This window comes from Corythoichthys intestinalis, chromosome 2 (genome assembly GCF_030265065.1).
Source record: "Corythoichthys intestinalis isolate RoL2023-P3 chromosome 2, ASM3026506v1, whole genome shotgun sequence".
In the NCBI taxonomy this organism is placed as follows: Eukaryota; Metazoa; Chordata; class Actinopteri; order Syngnathiformes; family Syngnathidae; genus Corythoichthys; species Corythoichthys intestinalis.
In genome coordinates, this window is record NC_080396.1 from 67,415,383 (window position 1) to 67,440,726 (window position 25,344).

General features: G+C 37.6%; 1 protein-coding gene across 3 annotated transcripts in view; it reads left to right on the top strand.

Moving 5' to 3' along the window:
- Positions 1 to 24,932, top strand: part of col9a3 (collagen, type IX, alpha 3) — a 39,587-nt gene extending 14,655 nt beyond the window's left edge. The window contains exons 16-32 of one of the 3 annotated variants that reach the window (XM_057826753.1): positions 3,651 to 3,704; positions 3,765 to 3,818; positions 3,902 to 3,955; positions 7,598 to 7,651; positions 7,734 to 7,778; positions 7,854 to 7,907; positions 8,021 to 8,074; positions 10,939 to 10,992; positions 11,087 to 11,158; positions 11,456 to 11,491; positions 11,627 to 11,671; positions 11,901 to 11,933; positions 17,295 to 17,441; positions 17,520 to 17,574; positions 17,655 to 17,837; positions 21,153 to 21,230; positions 23,761 to 24,932. In XM_057826753.1, the coding sequence (XP_057682736.1) occupies positions 3,651 to 3,704; positions 3,765 to 3,818; positions 3,902 to 3,955; positions 7,598 to 7,651; positions 7,734 to 7,778; positions 7,854 to 7,907; positions 8,021 to 8,074; positions 10,939 to 10,992; positions 11,087 to 11,158; positions 11,456 to 11,491; positions 11,627 to 11,671; positions 11,901 to 11,933; positions 17,295 to 17,441; positions 17,520 to 17,574; positions 17,655 to 17,837; positions 21,153 to 21,230; positions 23,761 to 23,945 (1,257 nt within the window). In that variant the 3' untranslated portion in view covers positions 23,946 to 24,932. The remainder of the gene's footprint in view (positions 1 to 3,650; positions 3,705 to 3,764; positions 3,819 to 3,901; positions 3,956 to 7,597; positions 7,652 to 7,733; positions 7,779 to 7,853; positions 7,908 to 8,020; positions 8,075 to 10,938; positions 10,993 to 11,086; positions 11,159 to 11,455; positions 11,492 to 11,626; positions 11,672 to 11,900; positions 11,934 to 17,294; positions 17,442 to 17,519; positions 17,575 to 17,654; positions 17,838 to 21,152; positions 21,231 to 23,760) is intronic. The other 2 variants (XM_057826744.1, XM_057826762.1) reach the window with 2 other exon arrangements.
- The last annotated feature ends 412 nt before the right edge of the window (positions 24,933 to 25,344 follow it).

Genomic DNA, 25,344 nt, shown 5'->3' on the forward strand with positions numbered 1-25,344 from the left:
ATGAGCTGTCCCGAGCCGATCGCATAGTCTAACGCAGGGGTGTCCAAACTTTTTGCAAAGGGGGCCAGATTTGGTGTGGTAAAAATGTGGGGGGCCGACCTTGGCTGACGTCCTTTAGGTAGAACAATATATTGAAGCAAATTTTAGCAACCCATTCTGTGTGTCACATTTGCTTTATTTTTTTTTTTAATTAATAATTTCAACAATCTCGCAACTAGCCTTTGTGGGGTTCTCTTTCGACTCTCGGGCTCTTGCAAAATACTGCTGCTGTGAAATTGAACTAGCTTCAAGTTGCTTCAATTTCTCGCTGCGTATCTTCCCTGTAATCTGGTTGTACATGTCACCATGTCTCGTTTAGTAATATCGCCTCACATTTTGAATTCTTTAAAAACAGCGACTGTCTCTGCAAATGAGGCAGACACAGTTGTTGTGTATTTTACTGAAGAAATAGTCCAATTTCCACCTATCCTTGAAGCGTCGGCCGTCGCAGTCAACTTTTTTTGTTGATTGTCGCTATTTAAAAAAAAAATGGAGGTAAAGGATCACACGGGGTAATGTTGCTTAGAGTGCTGCTGCCTTTTAGTGGGTCAATGAGGAGCAGCATTTAGTGTGTAAGCTACTTCATATGCTGGTAGCTGTACTGCTGACCAATTTATTAAGTGTGTGCGGGCCAGAAGATATTGATTTTATGACAGAGGCTGGGGGCCGGATGAAATTTCACCACGGGCCGCATTTGGCCCCCGGGCCGGACTTTGGACATGTCTGGTCTAACGCTTGCTCCCTCCCTCCCTCTTCCTGCTCTTTGTTCATTAGAAAGTGAACTGGAGTTGCTTATTAAAGTAAACGATGATTGACAGACGGTTAAGCTTTGATCTTGCCAGATCTCGACCTTCGAAAGGGCCACGTGTGTCAATCATCGTTTACCTTGTGAAACTGTTGCTGTGGCAACTCATTGTGTGTAAATGAGCAGCTGGACCGGATTTGAGTCGACACTCAATGAAGCTTTTAATAAAGACAACCATTTTTTTTTTTTTTCAGTTTTTTTAAATGGATCGGGCGTCTACTTTTTTTCTTGTTTAAAAATAATTCTGTGGGAAAGTAACATGTTGAAAACGTATCATAAATATTACATTTAAAGTGCTTAAAAACCATATATTAAAAAAAAATTAAAAAATTAATGATATATATATATATATATATATCATACTTTGGGGAAAAAGGTAAAAAAAAAAACAACATGTTTTATATGTATCTCTTTCCAATGATAGATCTGCATGAATACTTTGAGCAAAAAATATATCATACTTCGGGGGAAAAGTTAAAAAAAAAACGTCTTATATATATCTCTTTCCAATGATAGATCTGCATTAATACTTTGAACAAAAAAAAAAAAAAAAATGGGGGTGGGGAAGGCGCTACTTCGCGGTCTTTCACTTATCGTGGCGGGTTCTGGTCCCCATTAACTGCGGAAAAACAAGGGATCACTGTATTTATAATTATAGAAAAATAATATTTGGAAAAAATACAATCATGATCAATAATTTATTCATCATCCGTACAGTATGTATCCTCATATGGGTCGCGAGAGTGCCTATCCTAGCTAACAATGCACAGTAGGCAGGGTGCACCCTGAATTGGTTGCCAGCCAATTGCAGACCATTAATAATTATATACAGTGGTACATCAACATACGATCGCATCGACATATGATCCTTTCGACATCCGATGTAAAATTTGACTCGTCATTTTTCTCAACATCTGACAACATACTCGAAATACGACAATTTATGACAGCATCACAATTACATTGCTTTCCCGGACGCACAGCTGACTTTCTTGTGAGAGAAATCAACATGGGTCACAAGAAGGTTAGTGCAAGTGGTGATAAAAGAAAAAAGGAGATGCTTACTATTGAAATTAAGATGGAAATGATACAAAAATATGAGCGTGGTGTGCGCGTCAGTGAACTGGCTAGATAATATGGCCGGAATATGTATGATCTCGACGGTCCTCATCCTACCTCCGTTTGAAGTCTTTATAAGTTAAGGTGACATTTATTATTGTTACATCAGCAAAGAAATCGAAATTCCATCAGGCACATGTGCAGCACAACATGTCTACTGTCTGCCATAGCCGATGCCAACAACAACATGAAAAGAGAAATAAAAACTCTATCGCACATCTCTCACTCTGTCGTCAGTCTCACGGTGCGTTTAGGAACAGTATGCGAAAACACAACCACCACATTAGAACGCGATTTGTTACATTATTATAATTATTATTTATATTATTATAATTCCGATTTATATTTATAATGTATTTGCTTTGCTATATGTAATTGCTATTTGTAATTGTACCTGCAGTATTTATTAAGGATTTAGCATTGGTTTTTGGGCTGTGGCCTGAATTAATCGAATTATAATGGATTCTTTCGGGAAAATCCCGCTCGACATACGACCATTTCGACTTACAAACCAGGTCCTGGAACGAATTAATTTCGTATGTAGAGGTACCACTGGACTCATTTGCGTAATATGCACACGCTGCAGAGTTTGTCAGGTGTTTCTAAATTTGAGCCTTGCCCAATCGATAAATATGACGTATGCCTCAGGTTTAAATGGGTTTTATTGGCGTTGGTGTAAACCATGGGTGACGACCTGACTGCTGTTCCACCCCACATGAAATGGAAACCCACACCAACATCATATTCTTAATTGGTAGCTGAGCACTGATAGTCCAGATTGGCAGCCTAACCACCAGCACCCTCTTTAAATCCCAGGGATTGAGGCATACACTTGATATTTTATGTAAGAGTTCAACAGTGAGTTGCAAAGGAGACAACACACCGAGCTAAGAGAAAGTGAGAAGACAAACAATGGGCTGATTTTTTTATGTCTAATTCATATGAAATCGTTGTCCAGTGCAATAATGAGTGTTTACATGGACAGTAGACTTCTCACACAAGTCTGGTTTTATGTGTTAACAAAAATCGATCCTGAGATGTATTGTGATATTACGTCACGCAATTCTTGTATCAATTCGATATCCGTCTGTACCGATCCTCATACTTGTGTTTTTGGTAGAAATAAACAATATAGTGGCTGTACTTCTACTCCCATCCACTAGTTGGCAGGGCGCAGCAGCCTTGCCTTACAATCTGAAGAAGTAACAACAACATCTGGCGAGAGTTAAGACGGGTGGCTTCTTTACACTATAGTCTCGCAGGGTTTAGCGCCACAGAGCAAAGGTTTCAACATTTCGGAAATGGGGATACGATGTCCCGAAGCACCTTTATAAGTCTGAAATTTAATTTTGGTTTTTACTGCAAAAACGTAGGCATTAAGTGTGACAAGCCCGTGACAATAATCAGCATTGTTATCAGGCCCCTGCAGATCTTGCTGATGAGCTGATTATTTGATTCAGGTGTTTTAAAGGAGGGAGACATGGAAAACAAGCTGGATAGGGGCTCTCGAGGACTAGAGTTGGATAACCCTGGTCTTTAGGTGTCAACTTTTGAATAGCTGTCCACTGTAGTGACCACTGTCCTTGAAAGGGTTAATAGTCTTGCTGTTTGGTTCATAATCTTCAAACATAATAATACACTGGTCCCATCAATAAATCGCTCTTTGTGTCTCATCTGATTCTTCCAGGGTGATACTGGAGACAGGGGTCCGCAGGGATTCAAAGGACCCAAGGGAGAAATTGTAAGTAAAAGATTCAGAGTTTAGCTCAGACAATATCACGTTAAACACGACTTTCAACAGGGTAAGATTGGTCCAAAAGGAGCTGTCGGTGGTGCCGGACCCAAAGGGGAACCTGTAAGCGACCGACTAATAATGTATTATACAGTCAATATAAAAAGCAGCAAAGAAATGTAAGATTGTGTCTGATATCCGAATAGGGAATTCCTGGCAGAGACGGCAAAGACGGCACACCAGGAATGGATGGCGAGAAGGTACATTTTTGCTGTTCCAGCTTCTTGTGCTCTGAGCTTACACGGACAGACACCGAGTATAAATGACCTTTATGTGAAAGGCGGTCGTTTAAAGTATTTAAGCATGCAAATTGTGTATTCCTTAAACCTTTGATAATGGAAGAAATAATCATTATGGACAAAAAAATGGCACATCAGTTCTACCTACAAATACTGATACATAGGGGTGAAAGTGGGCCGGAATGGTCTGGTACACCATTCTGGTAAAAATTTGGGGCCGGAACTGGGTGCAGCGGTGCTTTGATCCTGAAAATATGACGATAAATGTCAAAACCCCATGTTAAAAAACCTTCCAAGCTGCCACACACACACATCCACTTCATTGTTTCTAGGTCTGAGGAATTGCGTCGATGTGTGCATGCGCGCAGCAAACCACTCTGGACTCAGTTGTTCGGTCAACTGGGTGGAAGACTAGCATGTAATCAGCATGGATCGATAGCTCTGATTGGTTCAAATACACATGTGTTTTATTGAACAACAACAAAAAAAGGACAAACCAGAGAGGTTGTAGTGACAGGTAACGGACAACTTGTTGACTTAATGCGATAAAAAAGGACAATGCACGGAAAATCAATCAAAGCTTTAAGAGAAAGAGAGCTGAGCAGGGTCGGTTGTAGGCAAGCATGTATGAGGGGGCAGTCAGAAATGTGCAGGGGGCATCATACTCATCATGCTCAAGCCCTGTACCCCACCCCCAGTGCTTGTAGTAACAGCATTCTCTTCGTTGATTTGGGTTATTAACTGTGTCCGACCCCAACCTAGAGAATTGGATTGCACTTAGTCAGGCATCTACCTTCAGACATGTCCAATTTGGGTGTCCCACCTAAGGACTAAGCTCCTGCTGGTATAGCTCTTAAGGCCACGGAGGCACGCAACCCTCCCTGACCACAATAAGGTGGCAATCCCTCAAGGGGGAAACTGAACCATAAAATAAATAAAATATTCTTCATCCATATTTTGTAACCTAACAACATAACATATATCCTAATTGTGTACCACACGCATGCTATTTTTAGACCGTGACGTCGAATCGTAAAGCGGATGTAAAGCAGAAGTGGGACTTTATAGATCCTCCCTCGCATAGAAACCATGTTAATTCTGCTACTTTTCTCCGGTAATCTTTCAAAAACGAACATGCCGATCACACATTGCTTTTTTGGAACTTTCAGCCCTCAACACTCAAGCCATCTCTTTAACTGAACATTTATATGTTCTTCCACATCTTTGCCAGTGAATTTGGCACCAGGGACATCATTTTGGGAGAGAATGGGTAGGTTTAGCTCTGTAAACAGCTCCTTTGTACACAATTTCCATTACTTTACTATTGGGGATAAGCTACCATTTTCCTCCCACTTAGCAACAGTAGCTAACGTCATGAATATTAATGAGCGGAAGTGACGTGTTGCTAGCGGTACGCCATTGGATGACCAATTTTTTTTTTTTTTTTGGGGGGGGGGCTTTTTAAAATTTTTGTTTGCAACCAAAATGTTTAAGAATCTCCCTTCACTCCACTCCACTCGACAACAACAGTCTCCTACAGTACTTCCCTTTGCAAAAACTCATAAATTCATCCATGTCCAAGTTATTTGTTATGGACTTCTCATGGGCCAAGATCATCATTTGTCTTCAGTCTGTCACGTGAAGTGAACGTGGACTTATTTCCGTGTCTGTTGTGACTGAGAAAACGCAACTACTTCTTCAAAGTCTTTCCACTCCATGGCCGCACTAAAACCTGACACCACATTGTCTGGCGACGTCGAGGCCCATTTATATACTAGCAGTGATTGGATGTTTATGGGGGCTGTGCGCGCTTTACTATTCGTGCGCGTTGGCCATCCTGTGAATAAACACACAATGGAGGCAAAGAGAGATGAGAGAGAAGTGATACTATATCGTCTTCTTTTCCCCTTTTTGGCGGATTGTTTTTCCACTGCTGCAGATTAATCTGTTAACTTGTAAGTTATTAATTTTGTGAGTATACTAAAAATGTACTTTGTCAATTTCTAGAATTTTGATTTGAGAGGAAAGACATGTATTTGAGGAAGCACTGCCCCCACCTGCCCCAGCGTAGAGCCGATGTCAGAGCTGAGGCTCATTTTATTTTACTTTATTTTATTTGCTCTGATGGGGAGGTTTAGAACATCTTCCACGTTAATGTACACATTTGGACTTATTTTTGTTCATTTATGTTGGGTTACCTATTTATTTCCCTTTAATTTAATGAAGTGGATGTCTGCATTACCTTTAATAACCCTTACAGGCCTGCAACACGAAGCAATTGTCAGAGAATCGCAAAATTTGGAAAAATAAGGTCTTAATAGAACCTTTTTTTTTCAAATTTGTAAAAAAGAAAAAGCTAAATGAATATGCATAATAAGCACTCTATTATATAACCCTTGCTAAAGCCTGATTTTTTTTTTTTCTCATGGAACCATCAGATGCATGTGTTGACTTGAATTCATCAATTTTTTTTAGGTAGAAATTTTAAAATTCTGAATTAGTCTCAAAGTCATAAAATTCTAAGTATAAAATGTGATAAATTTGACAACAAAGGGTAATATTCTATATTATATTTAGGACATATTCCATTTCAAAATGGATAATGTAAGAGTCATTTCTACTTATTTTTGTTAGTGTATGTCACTTACATTTTTATCATTTAAAAAAAAAAATCCATATTTACATTATATTCAATTTTATTGTACATTCTATGTTCCTAAGTCATATTCTAAAGTCGTAAAAATTGAAGTTTTGCATTTAGATGTGAGGAAATGAGGGAAAATAAAAATGCAGAGATCGCGGTTGGTGTTTTTGTTAACTGTTATTTTGCACATCATTGAAAAAATACAATTTTGAATGAAAATTAGTTTGTCATGTATGCCTTGTTACATGCAGTAGCCTAATGCATGTGTAAAGCCATTTAGTTTTATTGTGTTTAATATGTATAACTGTGCCAAAAGCAGTTTTCTTTGCATTTTGCTGGTTTTCTGGCTCCGTGACAACCTTTATGTCAGGGAGTTTCAGCAAGAAATTTTAGCCACTTTCACCCCTTCTGATATACTTGATAACAGGTCTTCACTGACGATGATAGACGACCAATCATGTTGCTCTTTTCACGCCTCTGCTGTAAATTTGTCACTAGTATAAATCTAATCAATTAAAACTAGGAGGGCAGCAAACCCAGTTTAAATGAATTAGACATCTATCACTATGAATAGCAGCCAATAAGTTAACTAAAAAAAAAAGATTATTTCCGCTTAGATGCACATGTTATCAGTCCCTTTATCTCAGGGGTGTCAAACTTTCTTTGGACCACAGCGTAGTTATGGTTTCCTTCAGAGAGCCATTATGTCTGCCAGCCTATATAAACATTTGATTTGTTGGTTGCCATTGATCTCAGATTTCTAGAGTCCTTGATTTTTTTCATCGATGACTGCAGAAGTTTTATTTTAAAATTGTATTATTGCGAGAATCATGAAGTTGATAAATGATTTACTTTTGCGGGCCACACAAAATGGGTGACGGGCTGGATCTGAACCCCGGTAAGCCAGGTTTATACATGGGTTTTAAAGGAATTGATGTCACAATCTTGTGTTTGGTTAGGGTGATGCTGGGCGCCATGGGGTTGCTGGGGAAAAAGGACCAAATGGACTTCCTGTAAGTTATAAATATATTTCCATGTGTCCACCAAGTGAGAATACCTACCATATGCTTTCATTGTGAATTTTTTCCTCCATAGGGTCTACAAGGGAAAGCTGGCAGCAAAGGATCAAAAGGAGAAGTTGTAAGATTTCCCACCAAATACATGTCTTAAGCATGAAGGAGACTTGTGAAAGACTTCTTCCTTTAATTCCACCAGGGTGATGCAGGAAAGGCCGGGGAGACGGGGCCCTCTGGAGAGCCAGGTATTCCTGTATGTATCTGGTGGGCGTCTGGGTTTTTGCCGAGTCTCTCCGGCGTGTTGCTAAACCCAAGTCTGACCAGGGTAGCGTCTCGTTTCTCAATTCTTTATTGTTTTCCCCATAGGGTGACATTGGCGTACCAGGAGAGAGAGGTATAGCGGGACCCAGAGGAGTGGCTGTAAGTTTGACCCAATACGCGACACCAGTGCACAACATCACTGGCTGCCATTTGCGGTGATCGACGAACAAAATCTTGGTCGTTTTTAATAGTGTGCCATTTGGATGTAACAGAGTGGATACTCACAGAGGGGACATTTTGAGCTAAAGTTAGCCCTCTGTCCAGTTTTGATGACATAATAGCTAACATGACTTTGGATACTTGATGAGAAATCAATGTTTTTATTGGTATCCTTTTGAAATGATCCAAATCAATTAATTTCTATAATACAGTATATAGCTTTATTAGAGTGGACACCTTTTGATCACTCACTAACACAATTTAACAGAGTGGACAGTGACACGTGGTACAAACCTTTGTTTTCTTTTTGATTAAATATCTTGATTTAAAAACAACACATGATTAAAGGTAGTTCATCCAGTCAATAAAATCGTATCAATTATTTTGGATTTTTTTGGTACTTCTATTAGATATTTATGGACTGAATTTGAATGAAACACTCTGAGGACGTAACAAAATTCCATAACCTTTCACCAGAAGTAAATTAAATAAAAAAAAAAAAAAAAGGAAAGAAAAAGAAAGAAATTAGAAGCTTGTACCGTTTAATCTGGAATGGAGAGCAATTGATAATACACAAAGAATCAGTTGAATGAGTATTCGTCCAGCTTTAGTGAAAATACAGTATAGCTTAATTTGTACCAGGGACACAAATTACAACCTTTCAAAAAAACAACCCACTTGCTCTAAAAAAATATATATTAATTTTGGCACATTACCAATAAAACATTGAAACATCAATCTTCCTACTGTTGTAACTGGTTTGGTGTTATATAATGAATCAACCAATTGGCTGCCGTATCACTGCCACATCTCCCAGTCAAAACGGAATGGACATCTATCGCCGTCAATGACACTGAATGAGTTAAACACATTGTCACATTTTGCATCATTATTTGATTTAAACTTGCAGATATGGTACTGTTTTAAACCTTTTAGGGCACTCATTTAAATATTATGAAATGTAAAATAATAATAAATACATTTTTGGGTGTTATTGTGGGCATACCCACAATTTTTATGTTTTGATTATTTTTACCGGTATTTTATATTATATTCATTCATTTATAGTCATAATCAAAATAAATACATAAATTATTACAAAATACAATAATAATTATTTTTAAAGAACAATACAATAATTATTATTAATCTTAAAGTTGTTTTCAAAATTATTATTGGTTTTAATTTCAATAATTTAATTTTAGTACAGTTTTGTGAATGAATAAAAGTATTCATCAAAAATAATATAAAAAGTACAACAATCATCCATTTAAAAATAACAATGAAGAAATCATATCAAAATAACACTGGCCAACATTTTTTTGTTGTTGTCATTTTCTGTTCAATGATTGTTTTTCAAACTGATTCTACACAATTTTTTTCACACTGATTTCAAATCTGCCATCAGTTTTTTCAACCCCTCTATGTCTTAGTTTTTGTGCATTTGGCATTTTTCACCCTTAAAACTCTGGGCCAATTTTGTTTTTCTTTATATTTCAAAGAAAGAATTGTTCACAATGGCCTGGTTTGGCCCTATTTTTCAGGACACCTTGAACTTCATGTTGTTTTCTCCACTGACCAATTATAAATCAATGTTTTTACCAAAAAAAAAAAAAAAAATCCCAACGTTTTTTGTCAAAATTTGTAATATTGACGTCGTATTGACAACCAAACGTGCTCAACGAACCATATTGAACAATGATAATATGTATTCAAAATGTTAGGATGAACATTCCAACCAAAAAAAATTGAAAAAAATAGTTTTACATTTGATAATTCAACATAAACAGCAGGTATAGTCATAGGCGTATTTGGCCTTTATACTAGTACATGCTCAGGTTAAAACAGGTTATGTACAGTAGAGTAAAGTGCAAAATAGTGAAAATATATACAGTACTGTACCATCTAACATAAAAACGTAAAGAGGCTTCAAAGATGACATGCGCTGAGCACGTGGGGGCGCGTCCTGCGATTTTTAAGGGTTAATATTCTTACATTGATAGTTTTTGTACAGATTATTCAAATACTTTCATCCAATATCAGTTGAGGTTGTCTAAAGCATGGCATAACAGATATTATTTTACTACATACTGTATTTAAATATACTTTTACCTATTTTATAATTGTCAGCTAAAAGCCCAGTTTGTAAAAAAGATCACTTTGCAATCATTTTGCATTGCACAGAAAAAAAAATCAATCTTGATTTGCAAACAAAAAGACCTTACAGGAAAAAATATGGTCAGATATCCATTCAGCACCCCAAAATTTCATAAGAACAAGTCTTTGCATCAATGCAAAAAATAAACTTATTGGCTGCCATTGATGGCAATAGACATCCAATCTATTTTGACCGGGTCTTTTAAGTTAGTTGAATTACTAAAATCAGTGACTTATAAAGAGTTAAGAAGAGAAATGAACATTTTACACTGACAAATATGAGTGACTTGCACTGCTACAGTTTGAGAAGTGTGCGACTGTGTTTTATGTATAAATAGATGGTCGAGAACTGTAGGAGGTATTCACACTTGTGGATCCAAAGACAAAGAAGTCTTTGTGCTTGGCATCAGACACTTGGCAGAGAAATAAAAAACACAATCATAGCAATTGGCGTAAAATTGTGTTTGACAAAGCTAAACTCACATCATATATTCCATCTTTTATTTTACATTTTTATCTTTTATCCATTAAGATGTTTAATTAAAACAATAATAATAATAACAGTTTAATTAAAACAATAATAATAATAATAACAGTTTTTATATAATAATTTCAGTGTTATTCATAGTTGAGTGTTTTTCCTGCAGGGAGGAATTGGACCTGCAGGCAACCAAGGACCTCAGGGAGTGAAAGGTTTCCAAGTCAGTGCAAACCCCAGTTACATGTTTTTTTTTTTTTTTTTTTTTTTTTTACTGCTGTCACATATATTAATTTACAGAGTCTCATGTGTGGCAGGGCGTCCAAGGTACATTGGGGGATCCAGGTCTTCCAGGGCCGACAGGAATTCGGGGAGAGTTTGGTGAAAGAGTAAGTCCTTTACATACACCTGGCCGATATCACACGCGCTAACAGTAGCGCATATCAAGAGGTGTCTTCACAAGACAGTTGAGATGTCAATGCCCAGGCATTAGTGAAATTAAAGTATGACAGATGTTATCCCTAGCCTAGAAGTACAGAACAAAGATGCTCTTTATATTGCTTCCCCTTCCCCTAAACCTGCCCGCCTCACTGCCCCTTACCTCCCTCCACTTTCTAACCTCGTGCACAAATTTCTCAACATTGCCCTCATTTATGTTGTCTCCCCCCCCACAACCAACCTCACAGGGGCCGGTTGGTGCTTCGGGAGCTAAAGGAGACATGGTAAATATTTGATTCAAATTTTAAGCTAGTCACTTTTAGCAAAGGATTCCCTGAATTTGTGTTTTGGTTAGGCTTTTTGATTGTGCTATTAGGGTGAATGTGTGAGGATCACTGTTTGATCTTTTGTAATTATAGGGTGTAGCGGGAAGCGATGGTTTACCTGGAGAGAACGGAGAACCGGTAAGTACATCACATACACCATATTTTTGGGAGTATAATTTGCACCAGCCAAAAAAAATTAATCAAAAGGGGAAAAAAAACATGTATGTCACATTTTTAAAAGGGGAATTTTATTTGTTGAGAGCCCAAAAATAAATATACATTATAGTAATCATAATAGGCATCTGTTAATGTTACATATTAACAGTTATTCATATAACTAATTTCTTATTTATTTCTTTATTGACAGGGCCATTTTGGAGCAGTTGGACAAAAAGGAGAGGTGAGGAAGATGTATTTGTATTGATACATTTTGTCAATTGTGTAACCAACCAACCTTCACATCCCAATAGAAGTGATCAAAGTACTGTATTTTTCGGACTATTAGTCGCTACTTTTATCCCTTATGTTGAATCCTGCGGCTTATCTCTTGATTTATTTATGTTAATAAGTAACGTTTTATTTCACAGTGGCGTCATAAGACTGTCATGAGACCATCATAATTATGACATGACACTGTCATGGGCATTTTTTTGCTGAATGACACAATGACATCTGTCATGAACATTCATTAATGCCCATGGCAGTGTCTTGTCCTAATTATAATGGTCTTATAACAGTTTTATGACGCCGCTGTCAAATAAAGTGTTCACGGTTAATATCTTTTAGTGTAAATATCCCATAATACAGTGAGGACGGCTGCGGCTTATCTATGAACAAATGCTATTTTCGTGTTAAATTTGGTGGGTGGTACCTTATAGTCAGGTGCGCATTATAGTCCGAAAATTACGGTAGTATAACATACTACTTATAAAGCTTTATAAGGGTTTATTTGCCTCTCAGGCAAAAACAGTGCTTCAATAGAAAGTACAGGTAGTCCCCGGGTTACAATGTACCTGATTCACGAGATTTTGACTTTACGATGCCGAAATCTCATCCGCCATTTTGTCTCCAGGATTTTTTTGTTGTTGTCTTTTTTTAAATTGCGTAACAGTCGTCCGCCACTTTTCAGCATTGATGGTAAGTACAGTTCAATATTTATCGTTAAATTTTGTTATTTATTAGGCCTAATTGATTTAAATGGTTTATCTCTAATTGCATATCTGGTCTTTCATTATACTATATTTGCGGTCCGATTTCCTTTGTTGCATTCGACTTGTTTGACGTCACGCAGCGCTACTTTCTTTTAGTTTCGAGCACCGCCTCAACGCCGGGACGCATGAGCGATCGCCAGTTAATATTTCAAAAAACAGAGAAACGGTAAAAGATGCGGGCTTGACGATGCCCTCCGTTATCTCGCTATTAGCCCGCTAGCTTATTGAGCAGCGTTCGTATTCACCACTGGACCGGTGCAACTAATAGCTATCAGCTGCAACTTTGTATGGGCAGATTTGCAGGCCAATACACTTTTTTAAGATACAATTTTAAGTTTTATCACCTCCTCGCGTCTGTCGGCAGTGAATCGTGCTAATAGTAAGTCATGTTTAAGACGTTTTTATGAAAAAAGATGCAAAACACAGCTGAAATATATGAATTCAGACAACATTTGTCTACGGATGTTTACCTGTGCGTGCCTCCCTCTCAAAATGGCAACACGTTGCTGTGTGAGATGACGTCATCGTGACATCACGCCGACTGAGAGAATGCTCTTTGTCATTATTGTATTTTATTTTCTAATTGTGTGTTCATAGTTTGACGCTGACAAATTAATAAATGTCAGTTGTAAGAAGAACTATGGTGTGATCGATCTGATTTTTTACTTTATATAATTAATATGACATATACTGTATTGGCCCAAATATAAGACGGTGTTTTTTGCATTGAAATAAGACTGAAAAAGAAGGGGTCGTCTTATATTTGCGGTCTAGACATTATACCCATTCACGACGCTAGATGGCGCCAGATATCATTGAAGCGATGTTCTGTCATGACAGATCTCAGCTACTCTCCCCATTCACTACGCTAGATGGCGGCAGATATCATTGAAGCGATGTTTATCATGGCAGATCTCAGCTACTCTAAAGTTTAACCAGTTTGCATTATTTTATTGCAATGTTTTTCCTTATTCAGATTTGTTTCAAGACTACAGTTACAGTTAGACTTCACTTTGATGGTTAATGCAGTCATTGTAATTTTGTTGTTTTATCTCAATAGATTGGTTTATTTACATTTCAAAAACCATAAGCCATTCATTTACGAATTTGAGTGGACTTTAGTTTACATATTTAAATGTTCAAATATTAAGATTTGAATGAAGCAAAATAACATGCTTTTTCTCTCAAATATATTTTTATAATCATTTGTTTCGGATGTACTGTAATTATTTTCTGTATAAAAATTAATTTGGTGTTCAAAAAGTCTTTTTTCAAACTTGAGTCTTGAAAAAGAGGGGGTCGTCTTATAATCAGGGCCATCTAATATTTGGGCCAATACGGTAATGCATATTTTTGGATAGTTATTTTGAGATTTAGGGGGTATCTAGGGGTACTTAATTCGGATTTACACAGAAATTCGAGTTACGCCACCAGCATAGGAATGGAACTCATTTGTAACCCGGGGACTACCTGTCTGATGATAGTTGAAAGTGCAATGGTGACATCTCATGGCGAGAATGTGAACAAAGCCGTCCCAGCCTTCTGCCATTGCACTGCATCGTATTTTTGTTTGTTAAAACTGTATTTCAAGACGATTTCTTTTTGTATGATTCTATATAACAATCATAAGTTCAAAATTCCTTTCAGCTTCACATATTACTTTTATTTATTTGCTTCCAAAAACATGGTGGTTCATCAGTGGTCTTCTCTACCACTCGACTTTGTTTTAGGTTTTCTGGGTGAAACTGGTTGTCTGTTGCTTTACTTTCATTCAGGCAGTCACTGCGCTTTCCGCCTCACATTCCAGGTTTAATTGAATTAATCGGAGTCAGGCATTGTTTCTTCAGCATCATTGACTGCTTAAATGGCACAACAAAGAGTGGAGTAGCAGGAAAATGCAGAATGAATTTTTGCGATTACATACAAAGACAAATACAGCATTCACGAGCTTCATGCTGCTGGACTCTTTAGCAGGGGTGTTGCTGGCCCCATGTTCATTATGTTTTTTTCCCCCTGAATATGTCTGCCAACTACGGCTGCTATGATGAATTGAATATACGAAAACTAATCTATTTTGACAGTTCATTCATCATCATCAGAATTGTGTGTGTGTGAATTCAGCTTCGCAACCCATTCACTGTCATTACCAGTCAGAGACATAAAGTCCATTTCAACGAGAATGGCTGGAATTAAGTCAACATGTTTCACTGCCATTGACGGAGGTGGACGTCCAATCCAATTTAACTGGGGGGCCGGTCAAAATGGACTGGACATCGATTGCCATCAATTGCAGCTGATGAGTTGATTGCAAATATTGTTTTTATTTTGATTTTTTTTTTTTATTTACATTTTAACTATAAATACAAAAATGGGAAAGTCTTTTATCGAATGTCTAAATGTTATGTTAAATATTTAGGTTTTTTTTCATACTTTCCTCACTATAAGGCGCACCTAAAATGGTAAATGGTAAATGGTATTATACTTATATAGGGCTTTTCTACCTTTTAAGAGCCTTCAGTTATCTCAAAAGCAGACAATGCGCCTTATAATGCGATTCAGATTCAGAGGGTATTTGTCATTGTCAAGATAACAACGAAATTCAGATTGGAGTTCCAACAATGCTACGAGTTAGTACAAGTTAGATGCGCCTTGAATATGGATCGATATTGGTTAATCATGGCATGACATTCCCTCTAGTGCAGCACCATCTAGTGGATGTATAACGTAACCCCAACCACTACTACTACTACTACTACTACAAGTGTGCCTTATAATGCGGTGTACCCTATATATGAAGTTTTAAAATAGGCCATTCATTGAAGCTCCCTTATATTCCGATGCACTTGTAGTGCGGAAAATATGGATTTTTTTTTTTTTTTTTTTTGGGGGGGGGGGGGGTAAAATATTGTTTTTATTATTTATTTACTTTGCATGTCAATTTCTTTTTTATTTTAAAGAAAAAGAAAAAAAGGTTTCCAAATAATGTTTATTTATCTATCTGCTGTATCTTTTTTCAAAGCAGAAAACAGTAAATATTATTCATGGGCGCAGGTTTGCATAGGGACGGTAGGGACATAACACTACCAACTTTCCAGGATGCTTAAATTGTCCCCACCAACTTTTAAGCAACTTGCATTGTATAATGAGTTCAGTTATATAAGTAATTTAGAGTGTCTTCCCAAAGGTTGTAAGGATAGAATAGGCCCTTTCATGATTAAGTGAATTATTTTCATTATGTTCAGACTTACATTTATCCCTTTTCACTTGCTGGATGTGCAGGTGCATTTTTCCCCCGCAAACACACGTTTGATTGGCCCTCCCCTCACCCCTTCCAGCCACACAGGCACACTCACTCAGCCCCGACAGATTCATGTCGACAACATGCCGCCCCCTTCAAAGAGGAGGGATGTTAGAAGGTTTCTTGGGGCCAGCAGCTATTGTAAATAATGTAAAAGATGTCTGTGTTGTGGAAGTGGGGAAATGGACACCACTAGTTTTGCTACTGAAAGTCTGACCTGCATCAGAGTTAGCATAACATTAAGCTGTGTGAACTAGCTAACTTGCAAAACTACTGCAGTCAGGCCAGCCTCCACAAGGAACAATAACGTCAACCTAGCCGTTCCTCATTTGTATCATTGTTTGCATTATGTGCATTACCATAATGCCACGCGGTGGCTTCAAAGTGCAAGTCCCGTTATTTAAAAAAAATAAATAAAAATCGGGGAGCTATCCAAGAATGGGTTTTTGGCGTTGTCTATAGACCTCATACCCATAAAACCGTACACAACAGGGTCCACTTCAGGTGGACACTGACAAGAACATGAACTGACATGAAAAAAAATCTGTGAAATGAAATCACACATCAGAATTTCATGAGAGCACTTTGGTTGGAGTCTTGAGGTAGTTTAGTATGCCACAGATGTATATTGGTCCTTGGATATCTCAGATTTTTCAATAGTTTTTTCCCAAATCACTTCAGATTTTTCAATAGTTTTTTTCCCAAATCACTTTAATATGACAATACTTTAGTTAGAGTCTAGGGGTGCTCCAGTGTCCCCCTGAAGTGGACCCATTCTTGGATAGCTCCCTGTTTTTTTAATAAAGGGACTTGCTTTAGTTTTTTGAAAACAAAGGTTCGAATCGAACTTGTAACACCTCAACCAATACACATGAAAGTTTAAGTCAATACAGATTTATTTTGCATATATCATTCAGCCTATCAATTAATTGGTTCATATTCAAGAGAAATGACCCCCGTTCAATAATCTGTTTGGTCTTAGTAATGTCCCGTCCTCAGCAAAAAGTGTACATGCAGGTTATGCTGTTATATCATCCCTACCAATGTTGAGACCAAAACTGCGCCCTTAATATTATTTGATTAAATCTGATAAAACATGAAGTCAATACTGCAGATGATTTATGTTTGCAGGCCACACAAAATTATTCGGCGGACCGATCTGGCCCCTAGACCTTTAGTTTGACACCTGTGCACTTTATTATTTGGCTTTATGTACAAATACAAGTCATATATACATTTCTATTGGGAACAGGCAGGGAAACGAGGAGAGCTTGGACCTAAAGGTGTCACAGGGCCGCAGGGAGAACTTGGAGCGAGAGGGCCTCCAGGAAAACCAGGTTTAATGGGCCTTCAGGGAGAACAGGGTCTTCCTGGAATAGCTGGAAAGACAGGTGTACCTGTAAGTGCTTTATTTTAGATGACTGAACTGTTAGAATTAGTTTATGACCCATAATACAATATTGATATTCTGTTTCAGGGTAAACTCGCAAGCGAACAGCACATCAGGGAGTTATGTGGCTCTATGATCGATGGTGAAGATGCACATTAATATTCATTGCAGAGATATGAGAAATGTAAAATAGCAATTGACTGTCTAATGGCCTTCCCGCAGATCAAATCGCACAACTGGCCGCCAATCTTCGCCGACCCCTGGCACCTGGGATGGTCGGCCGACCCGGACCAGCCGGGCCTCCAGGACAGTCGGGGTCGGCCGGCTCTATCGGTCACCCCGGTGCCCGTGGACCTCCAGGATACAGAGGCCTTCCAGGAGAACTTGGAGATCCTGGTACTAGAGGTATGAATATTTGAATAATATATAGTAGAGAAGAACAGGGTTGATTTTCACAATTTTTACTCTTTTGTGAATATCTTCCCATCAACACATCTTATTGAATAGTCCAGAGGTGCCCAAGTCCGATCCGTGAGATCCCCTATCCAGCTTATTTTCCATGTGTTCCTCCTCCAACACACCCAAATCAAAAAATCATGATCATTATCAGGCTCCTGTAGAGCTTGCTAATGAGCTGATAATTTGATTGAAGTGTGTTAAAGGAGGGAGACATGGAAAACAAGTAGGATAGGGGCTCTCTAGGACCGGACTTAGGCACCCATGGAATAGTCATAACTTGGTTTGGATTTGACATTCTTGTCATCCTCATCATGGGGTTGGCTGTCACTTTTTTAAATGGGATTTTCTTTTCAAAACGACAACCTTCTGAATAAAATTGCAGTGTTTTTAAATCAATTATCATAATAAATGAAGAGCATTATAAAAGAATACATCATAATGTTACCAATAAATTAGAACAGGTTTATGAAGTTGCTTCAGCAGAACAGAACACATTCGTTTTTCAGCGCGTTTTTCAGCCCACTATCCACACACTACACTGTTGTGTGTTACTGCCTGAAATTATATGACGGGCACAACTGAGAGCTGTTAGCAGTGGTGTAATGTAACAAGTAAAACTACTTCGTTACTGTACTTAAGTACATGTTTGTGCCTCTGTATTTTATTTCAGTACAAATATGAAGTGGTACTTTTTACTTCACTGCCTTTTGCAGCTGGTATCTGTACTTTTCACACCACAACTTTTCAATTTGTCACCTAAGTTTCACATTACTTTTGTTTTCTTTTTCTCATTGTGAATTGATAGTTTCATTTCCATGCCCACAAAGCAATCGATAAGCTCCGTGCACTAGAGGCAGCAGCACGAATACATATACTGTATATATGGTGGAAAACACCGACAAGGCTGAAAAAGCAGTTTATGCTCTTGCACCCCTCCTTAAAATAAACTGCTTTATTTTAAGTCAAAAGAACTGTTGTTTTTGATAGAACAATATGTCTTTATGCTGTCATAGCAGATTCATGGCGCAATAAGCCCCCAAACTATTTTTAATTTGTCCATTTTACCCTGGAAACCCCTGTTTACAGGCGTCGTGCAACCGCTTTTGTTTCAACGTAGCCATAAAAAGAAGGTAACTAATCGTATTTATTGTTCGAAATGTCATTTTTATTTTTTTTTATTTTTTAGCTTAGAATCATTAATTTATATCTGATATTGAGTTTAAAAAAACAAAAACGACTTAAAAAAATTATTCACTCGCATATTTTAAACTTTTAAACAAATTACGTCACAATGAAATAATTGATGTCTGTAAAAAAGTCACGGAAATCTACCTCATAACTATCGCTTAATTGTATTTTTTTTTTTCGTTACTGTCACATTTTCCCCAATATTTTAGATGATAAATAATGGAGCCAAACAAAGAAAAATTGAAAAAAAAAAACCTTTAAAAGGGTAAATATATGAAAATGAAAATCTCGATTACTCCTTGATGTCTGTGATTTCTGCATCGTGACCCTTGTTATATTACCATGTTTCACCCATAAAATCCCCCAAAATCCAGCTGTGGCCATTCACAGCTGTGTCTTGACAGTCGGTGATACATGCTACATGGAGTTTTTGGATTGAAAAGAGGTAAGAACGCAATCATATCTCGTTAAAATCATGGCGTCTTTATTTACGCTATGGCGTGCTCTGACCTCCAGGTAGGGTTTTGGTGTTCAAATGATTTATTTTTTAAATGCCCTCCTGTTCAAACATTTTCTTCCCCCAGAAAATTGAGATTTTAAGCTTTTCAATGATGTATCACACATGCATATAGGACAATTTTGAAATTTGGTCAAATTGGGGATCAGAGCGGAACTTTTCCGCCATATATATATATATTAGGGCTGTCAAACGATTAAAATGTTTAATCGAGTTGATTACAGCTTAAAAATGAATTAATCGTAATTAATCGCAATTAATCGCAATTCAAACCGCAATTCAAACCATCTATAAAATATGCCATATTTTTTCTGTAAATTACCTGGGTCTTTCCAAAGGAAAGGCCAAGGTAATGCTGTTCTTTATTGTTGGAATGGAAAGATAAGACACAAGACGAATATATACATACAACATACTGTACATAAGTGCTGTATTTGTTTATTATAACAATAAATCCACAAATGGCATTATTAACATTCTTTCTGTTTAAGTGATCCATGGATAGTAAGACTTGTAGTTCATAAAAGATAAATGTTATAGTTACAAGTTATAGTAATTTTAACCCCTCTTCATATGTTCGTTTTAATAAAATTTGTACAATTTTCAATCAAAAGTAGAGTTAATATAATAATAAGAAGAATAAAAATAACAATAATAAGAATTGAGTGACCAAACTCTGAGTAATGCCAGTTGACTTTGCATTGTTGTTTAGCTGTGTGAGAATGGGGCCTCATTACTACAGACTGAAGTGCTTTTCTTTTTGTGAACATTATTTTTTTTGAGAGATAGCAATATTATTTTTGTTGTGCTTTCACTAAATGATACTTCTGTTTGTTGTAAAGGAGTTGCAGAAGCTTATGCCAATAAACGGCGCAGCCCAAAGAACGCCTGTGTCCACTCGCCTTTATAACAGATATATCTCTGTGCATATCTTACCCAAAATACAACAAGAGACACATAATTGCCACTAAAAGAAAGCAAACTTACCGAAATATGTGTGGAGCACAAAGCAACAGCATAAACCTCTCACAACTACTAATTCTCCCACTATTAGAAGGAATAACATTAGTATGGAATGGCGCTGCGCTGCCCCCAAGCGGCCGGTGGCATTCTCTTCACTCTTAATGTCCATAAACGGCGTCATTGAAATCTGTTTGAAGCAATGCGAGAGCAGCTCATTCAGTGCATGCGTTAATTGCGTCAATATTTTAACGTGATTAATTTAAAAAATTAATTAACACCCGTTAACGCGGTAATTTTGACAGCCCTTATATATATACATATATACATATATATTAGTGGTATTATAATTAATAACGGAAACAATTTGAGTTTTCTGAACCTTTGATGGTGTGACAACCAACCCCAACTGGTGTTTTTGGCTTAAGGCTAAAATGATAGCTAGCAAGAAACTGGCTAGCTAGAGAATGTGAATCAAAAATAGAGCTTTGTCCTTGTATGTGACAACCAACCCATGGGATCAACCAGCCTAATGGCAAAATTTAACATTTGCAATTAGCAAACAAAATTGTTCAAACTGTCTGCTGTGACAACAGGTGACGTTGGTGAACAGGGTGATAAGGGACCCATCGGCAAAGCAATTGAGGGCCCTGTCGGAGACCAAGGATACCAAGGTACAGTGTAGTATTCTTATTTGAGTGTAGCTACCTTTGAATTCTGCCACCAATACTATACAAGAGGGAAAGAAACATTTGTTTTCTAATGATACTGCCGAAAAAGTTGTATCGATGAAACAACTCTCCAAAACGAGTTACATGCAGAGTCAACATGGAAAATATTTAGAAACTGTAAGACATCCAATAGACAAGACTTAACACTAGAATTACCAGGGGTTAATGAGGTATTTTTGTCAGCACTGCAAATTGGAATGTGTAGTGAAAAATAAACATCCAAGCTAACGTGTTAGCCCCAACCTACAATACAACTACGTTATCTTGAACTTGCTAACATGGAGAATCAGCTACAGGAGTGGTTCCAGAAGTATTAAGTAGTAACAATGGACCCGTTCATGTAGGAATTACAATTTTTTTTCCTCGAAATGTTTATTACGTTCATATACAGGACAGGGGTGTCTTGGTAAAGTTCTTTTTCATTTAAAAGATAAAAAGCGAATATTTAAGTTATTTTCTTTTTGATCAAAATATAGCAAACTTCAAGTTTCAACCTTTATGAAACATATTCTCATGATATTGTGTAGCCACAATCAGATTCATTACTTCATCGCTATTCATCCTTCGCACAGCCACTGGAAACACAAATGAAGTCAGTCCAACTGCAGGCAACTAGATCAACGATCTGCCGTTAGGCAAAACACTACCGCTTTTGTCCACTGGCGTCCCGAAAATCACGGACAACAGAAAGTTATTAAGTGTATCCTCAAAATAGAGACAGTGTTACCAATACTTACGACATTTATTTGTTCTGGAAGTAGTCTCGTAACCCGACAATTTCGTAAATAGAGACGCGTTTTACAACTAAGTGCCCTAATCTGTTCCAAGCACTACTGACATGCCACATGAAATTTTATAAACGGGGTAAAACTGGAATAAAACAACAGCCAAACACATTTGGATCATTCCCTATACCTAACCTTTAATAGCTGTAATGAAGTAGATAATAGAACATAATGCAAAAGAAGAAAAAAATCTTATCTTTCGAGTGAGGCAATGTCCTCTTTCACTAGATCGTAAGTGCCTATCTCAATCTTCGTGAGACAAAAACGCGAGAGTAATGAACCATCTGTGGGCTTAAAAAACAAACTCTTCGTGAGACAAAAATACGATGGAGCCTTGAGCTCATTTGGCTCAGACGTCGACCGGCTATAACAATAATAACGCCGTCGCGCCTATGCACGTCATCATACTACGACACCCAAATTGAAACGTCATCAACAATAGGCCAATACGGGAGCAGCATACTGAAGGGAATGGGAAAGACTATGACCAAAATGGCTGCAGGATCTTATGGCATGACACTTAATAGCAGAGAGCAGGAAGTATAGTGTATCACAAAAGGGAGTACACCTCACATTTCTGCAGATATTTAAGTATATCTTTACGTGGGACAACACTGACAAAATGACACTTTGACACAATGAAAAGTAGTCTGTGTGCAGCTTTTATAATAGAGTAGATTTATTTTCCCCTCAAAATAACTCAAAATATAGCCATTAACATCTAAACCCCTGGCAACAAAAGTGAGTACACCGCATGGGAACTACGTACATCCCTAAATGTCCAAATTGAGTACTGCTTGTCATTTTCCTTCCAAAATGTCATCTGACTTGTTACAAGAGTGCTGTCAGCATTGCTGCAGAGATTGAAGAGGTGGGGAGTCAGCCTGTTAGTGCTGAGACCATACGCTGTACTCTACATCAAATTGGTGTGCATGGCTGTCACCCCAGGAGGAAGCCTCTTCTAAAGACGGTCCAAAAGTAAGCCCGCAAACAGTTTACTGAAGACATGTCAACAAAGCACATGGATTACTGGAACCATGTCCTTTGGTCTGATGAGACGGGCGGGCTTTCTTGTGTACCGTCTTGACCCCACACCCCTTTAATCTCTGCAGCCTCACGGTTGCAAATGGTCATATGCTGTTGTTTAGCCACAACTGGATTCATTACCTTATCACTATTCATCTTTCACACAGCCGCTGGAAACAGAAATGTTATTTAATCCATCTGCAGGCAACCGGGAGATTGATTTTTGATTGATTGATGATTTTATGACACTGTGCGGGTGTGTGCTGATCCTCATGGTAAACGCAGTCTTTAAGGCAAAACACTACCGCTTTTGTCCACTGGCGTCGCTAAAATCGAACAAAAACTGAAAAGTTACATTTTTAATATAAAGGGAAAAAAACTAGGTAAGTTAAATTAAAAACATAAGTGAATATTTCCTATTAAGGTTCAAAAAGTGTATTTGTACAATTTTAAGGTCAACAATTTTTCAAAACATTTCATCAACAATCAAATTGCAGACCCTATTTGGCAGACATAATGGCCCTCCGAATTAAGCCATAAGTACAACTATGATTATGACAAAACAGGAAGCTCTGGTGTTCCTCGTACCACAGAAGACTCAAAAAGCTCACAAACAACAATAATAAATTGCTTTTGTCACAATAATTGTATACACTTCACAGGTGTTCCGGGAGTTCCAGGGATTGTTAAAGATGGGCGTGATGGATCTCCAGGAGATCCAGGTGAGCCTGGGGAGCACGGCAGGGTAGGTAGGACTGGACACCAAGGACCTCCTGGCATCTGTGACACATCAGCCTGTCAGGGAGCATCTGTTGCAGGGAAGTCATCCAACCCTAAAAACTATTAAGCCTGATTTCCAGCCACCCGCTGCCATCTGAAGCAACAGCCAAAAAAGGGTAGGGGAAAGGATGGAAATAAAGACCAGGGTGGTCACAAAAATCTCTTTATTTGAATCACAGTTTGGAAGGAAAACAAAAAACAGGCGTGACATTTTGAAAGGAACTGACGAACATCTGTGACATCAATAACAGCAGCTCCCCACCACCTCTTGAAATCACGCCGTCTTCCAATAAGGTGGATGCCTGGACAAAGTGCTAGAGAACATCAGCTTTCCCTCCCATTATTAAAAATAAGACTTTTGTATTTTGAACAAGTGAAAAAAGTGGAATGCGTGCCTTGTGTATAAAAACCTTGTACATGTTGTCCTTGCCCTCATTTCTATGGTCTACTCTGACAACAATAGTGAGTATAGAGTAGATGAATTCTGGCCCATTTATGTACAATCCAGGTTTTGACTCGGCGCATGTTTTTTTTTTGTGTGTAAATTATGCGATCAGGAGCCGCAAACAGGTGCAGAATAATCCAGTCCAATTTTTTCCCCCTCGGCTGTTACAACATAACATGTTATAACATTTAAAGTTGAACCTCGAATCAAATGCCAAATAAAACTTGTGGATGAAGACACATTCACACATTGTAAAATAAATTCAGTAGGTGCAGGTGTTTTTTCTTTTTTATGAGATTGGATTCTGCAATGACCACATTCATTATGTATTAGAGGTGCTGTAACTATTACATAAACAATTAAACACTATTTATTATGTGTGGGTGACTGTTGTATGTACACTTGATAGATGACACAGAGATCTGTTGTAATAAAGAACGAATAAAGCCACTTTTCAGTAAAACTTAACTGTTCTCTACATATGGAGTGGAAGATATGCATTACAGAGTCATCAAAACCATTAAAAACATGGAAACAGTCCAAATTCCCGAAAGTGGGCAACCGAACAGTAGTGAAAATCCTGATCAACTCAGGATCAGAGGTGGGTAGAGTAGCCAAAAATTTTACTCAAGTAAGAGTAGCGTTACTTCAAAATGATATAACTCAAGTAAAAGTAGTCATCCAAAAAATTTACTTAAATTACTGAAATTTACTCAAGTACAAGTAAAAAAGTATTTGGTGAAAGGAATACTCAAGTAGTGAGCAACATTGTGAGTAACGGCTTGTATTTTTGTTTAATTTTTTTTTTTTTTAAACAATGGTATTTTTTTTCTGAGCACAAAGTTATCTATATGAACTGTTGATACTATGCAATAACCCATTTCATAACCACATGAAGCTAAAGAAATACAAAAAAATTAAAAAAATCATTGAATTCTAACAGGGGAAAAAATTAATAAATGAAGCATTATTTGTCCAAAGAGGATGAGTGCCCTCTGGTGGGGAAAATAGTTCCTAGTTA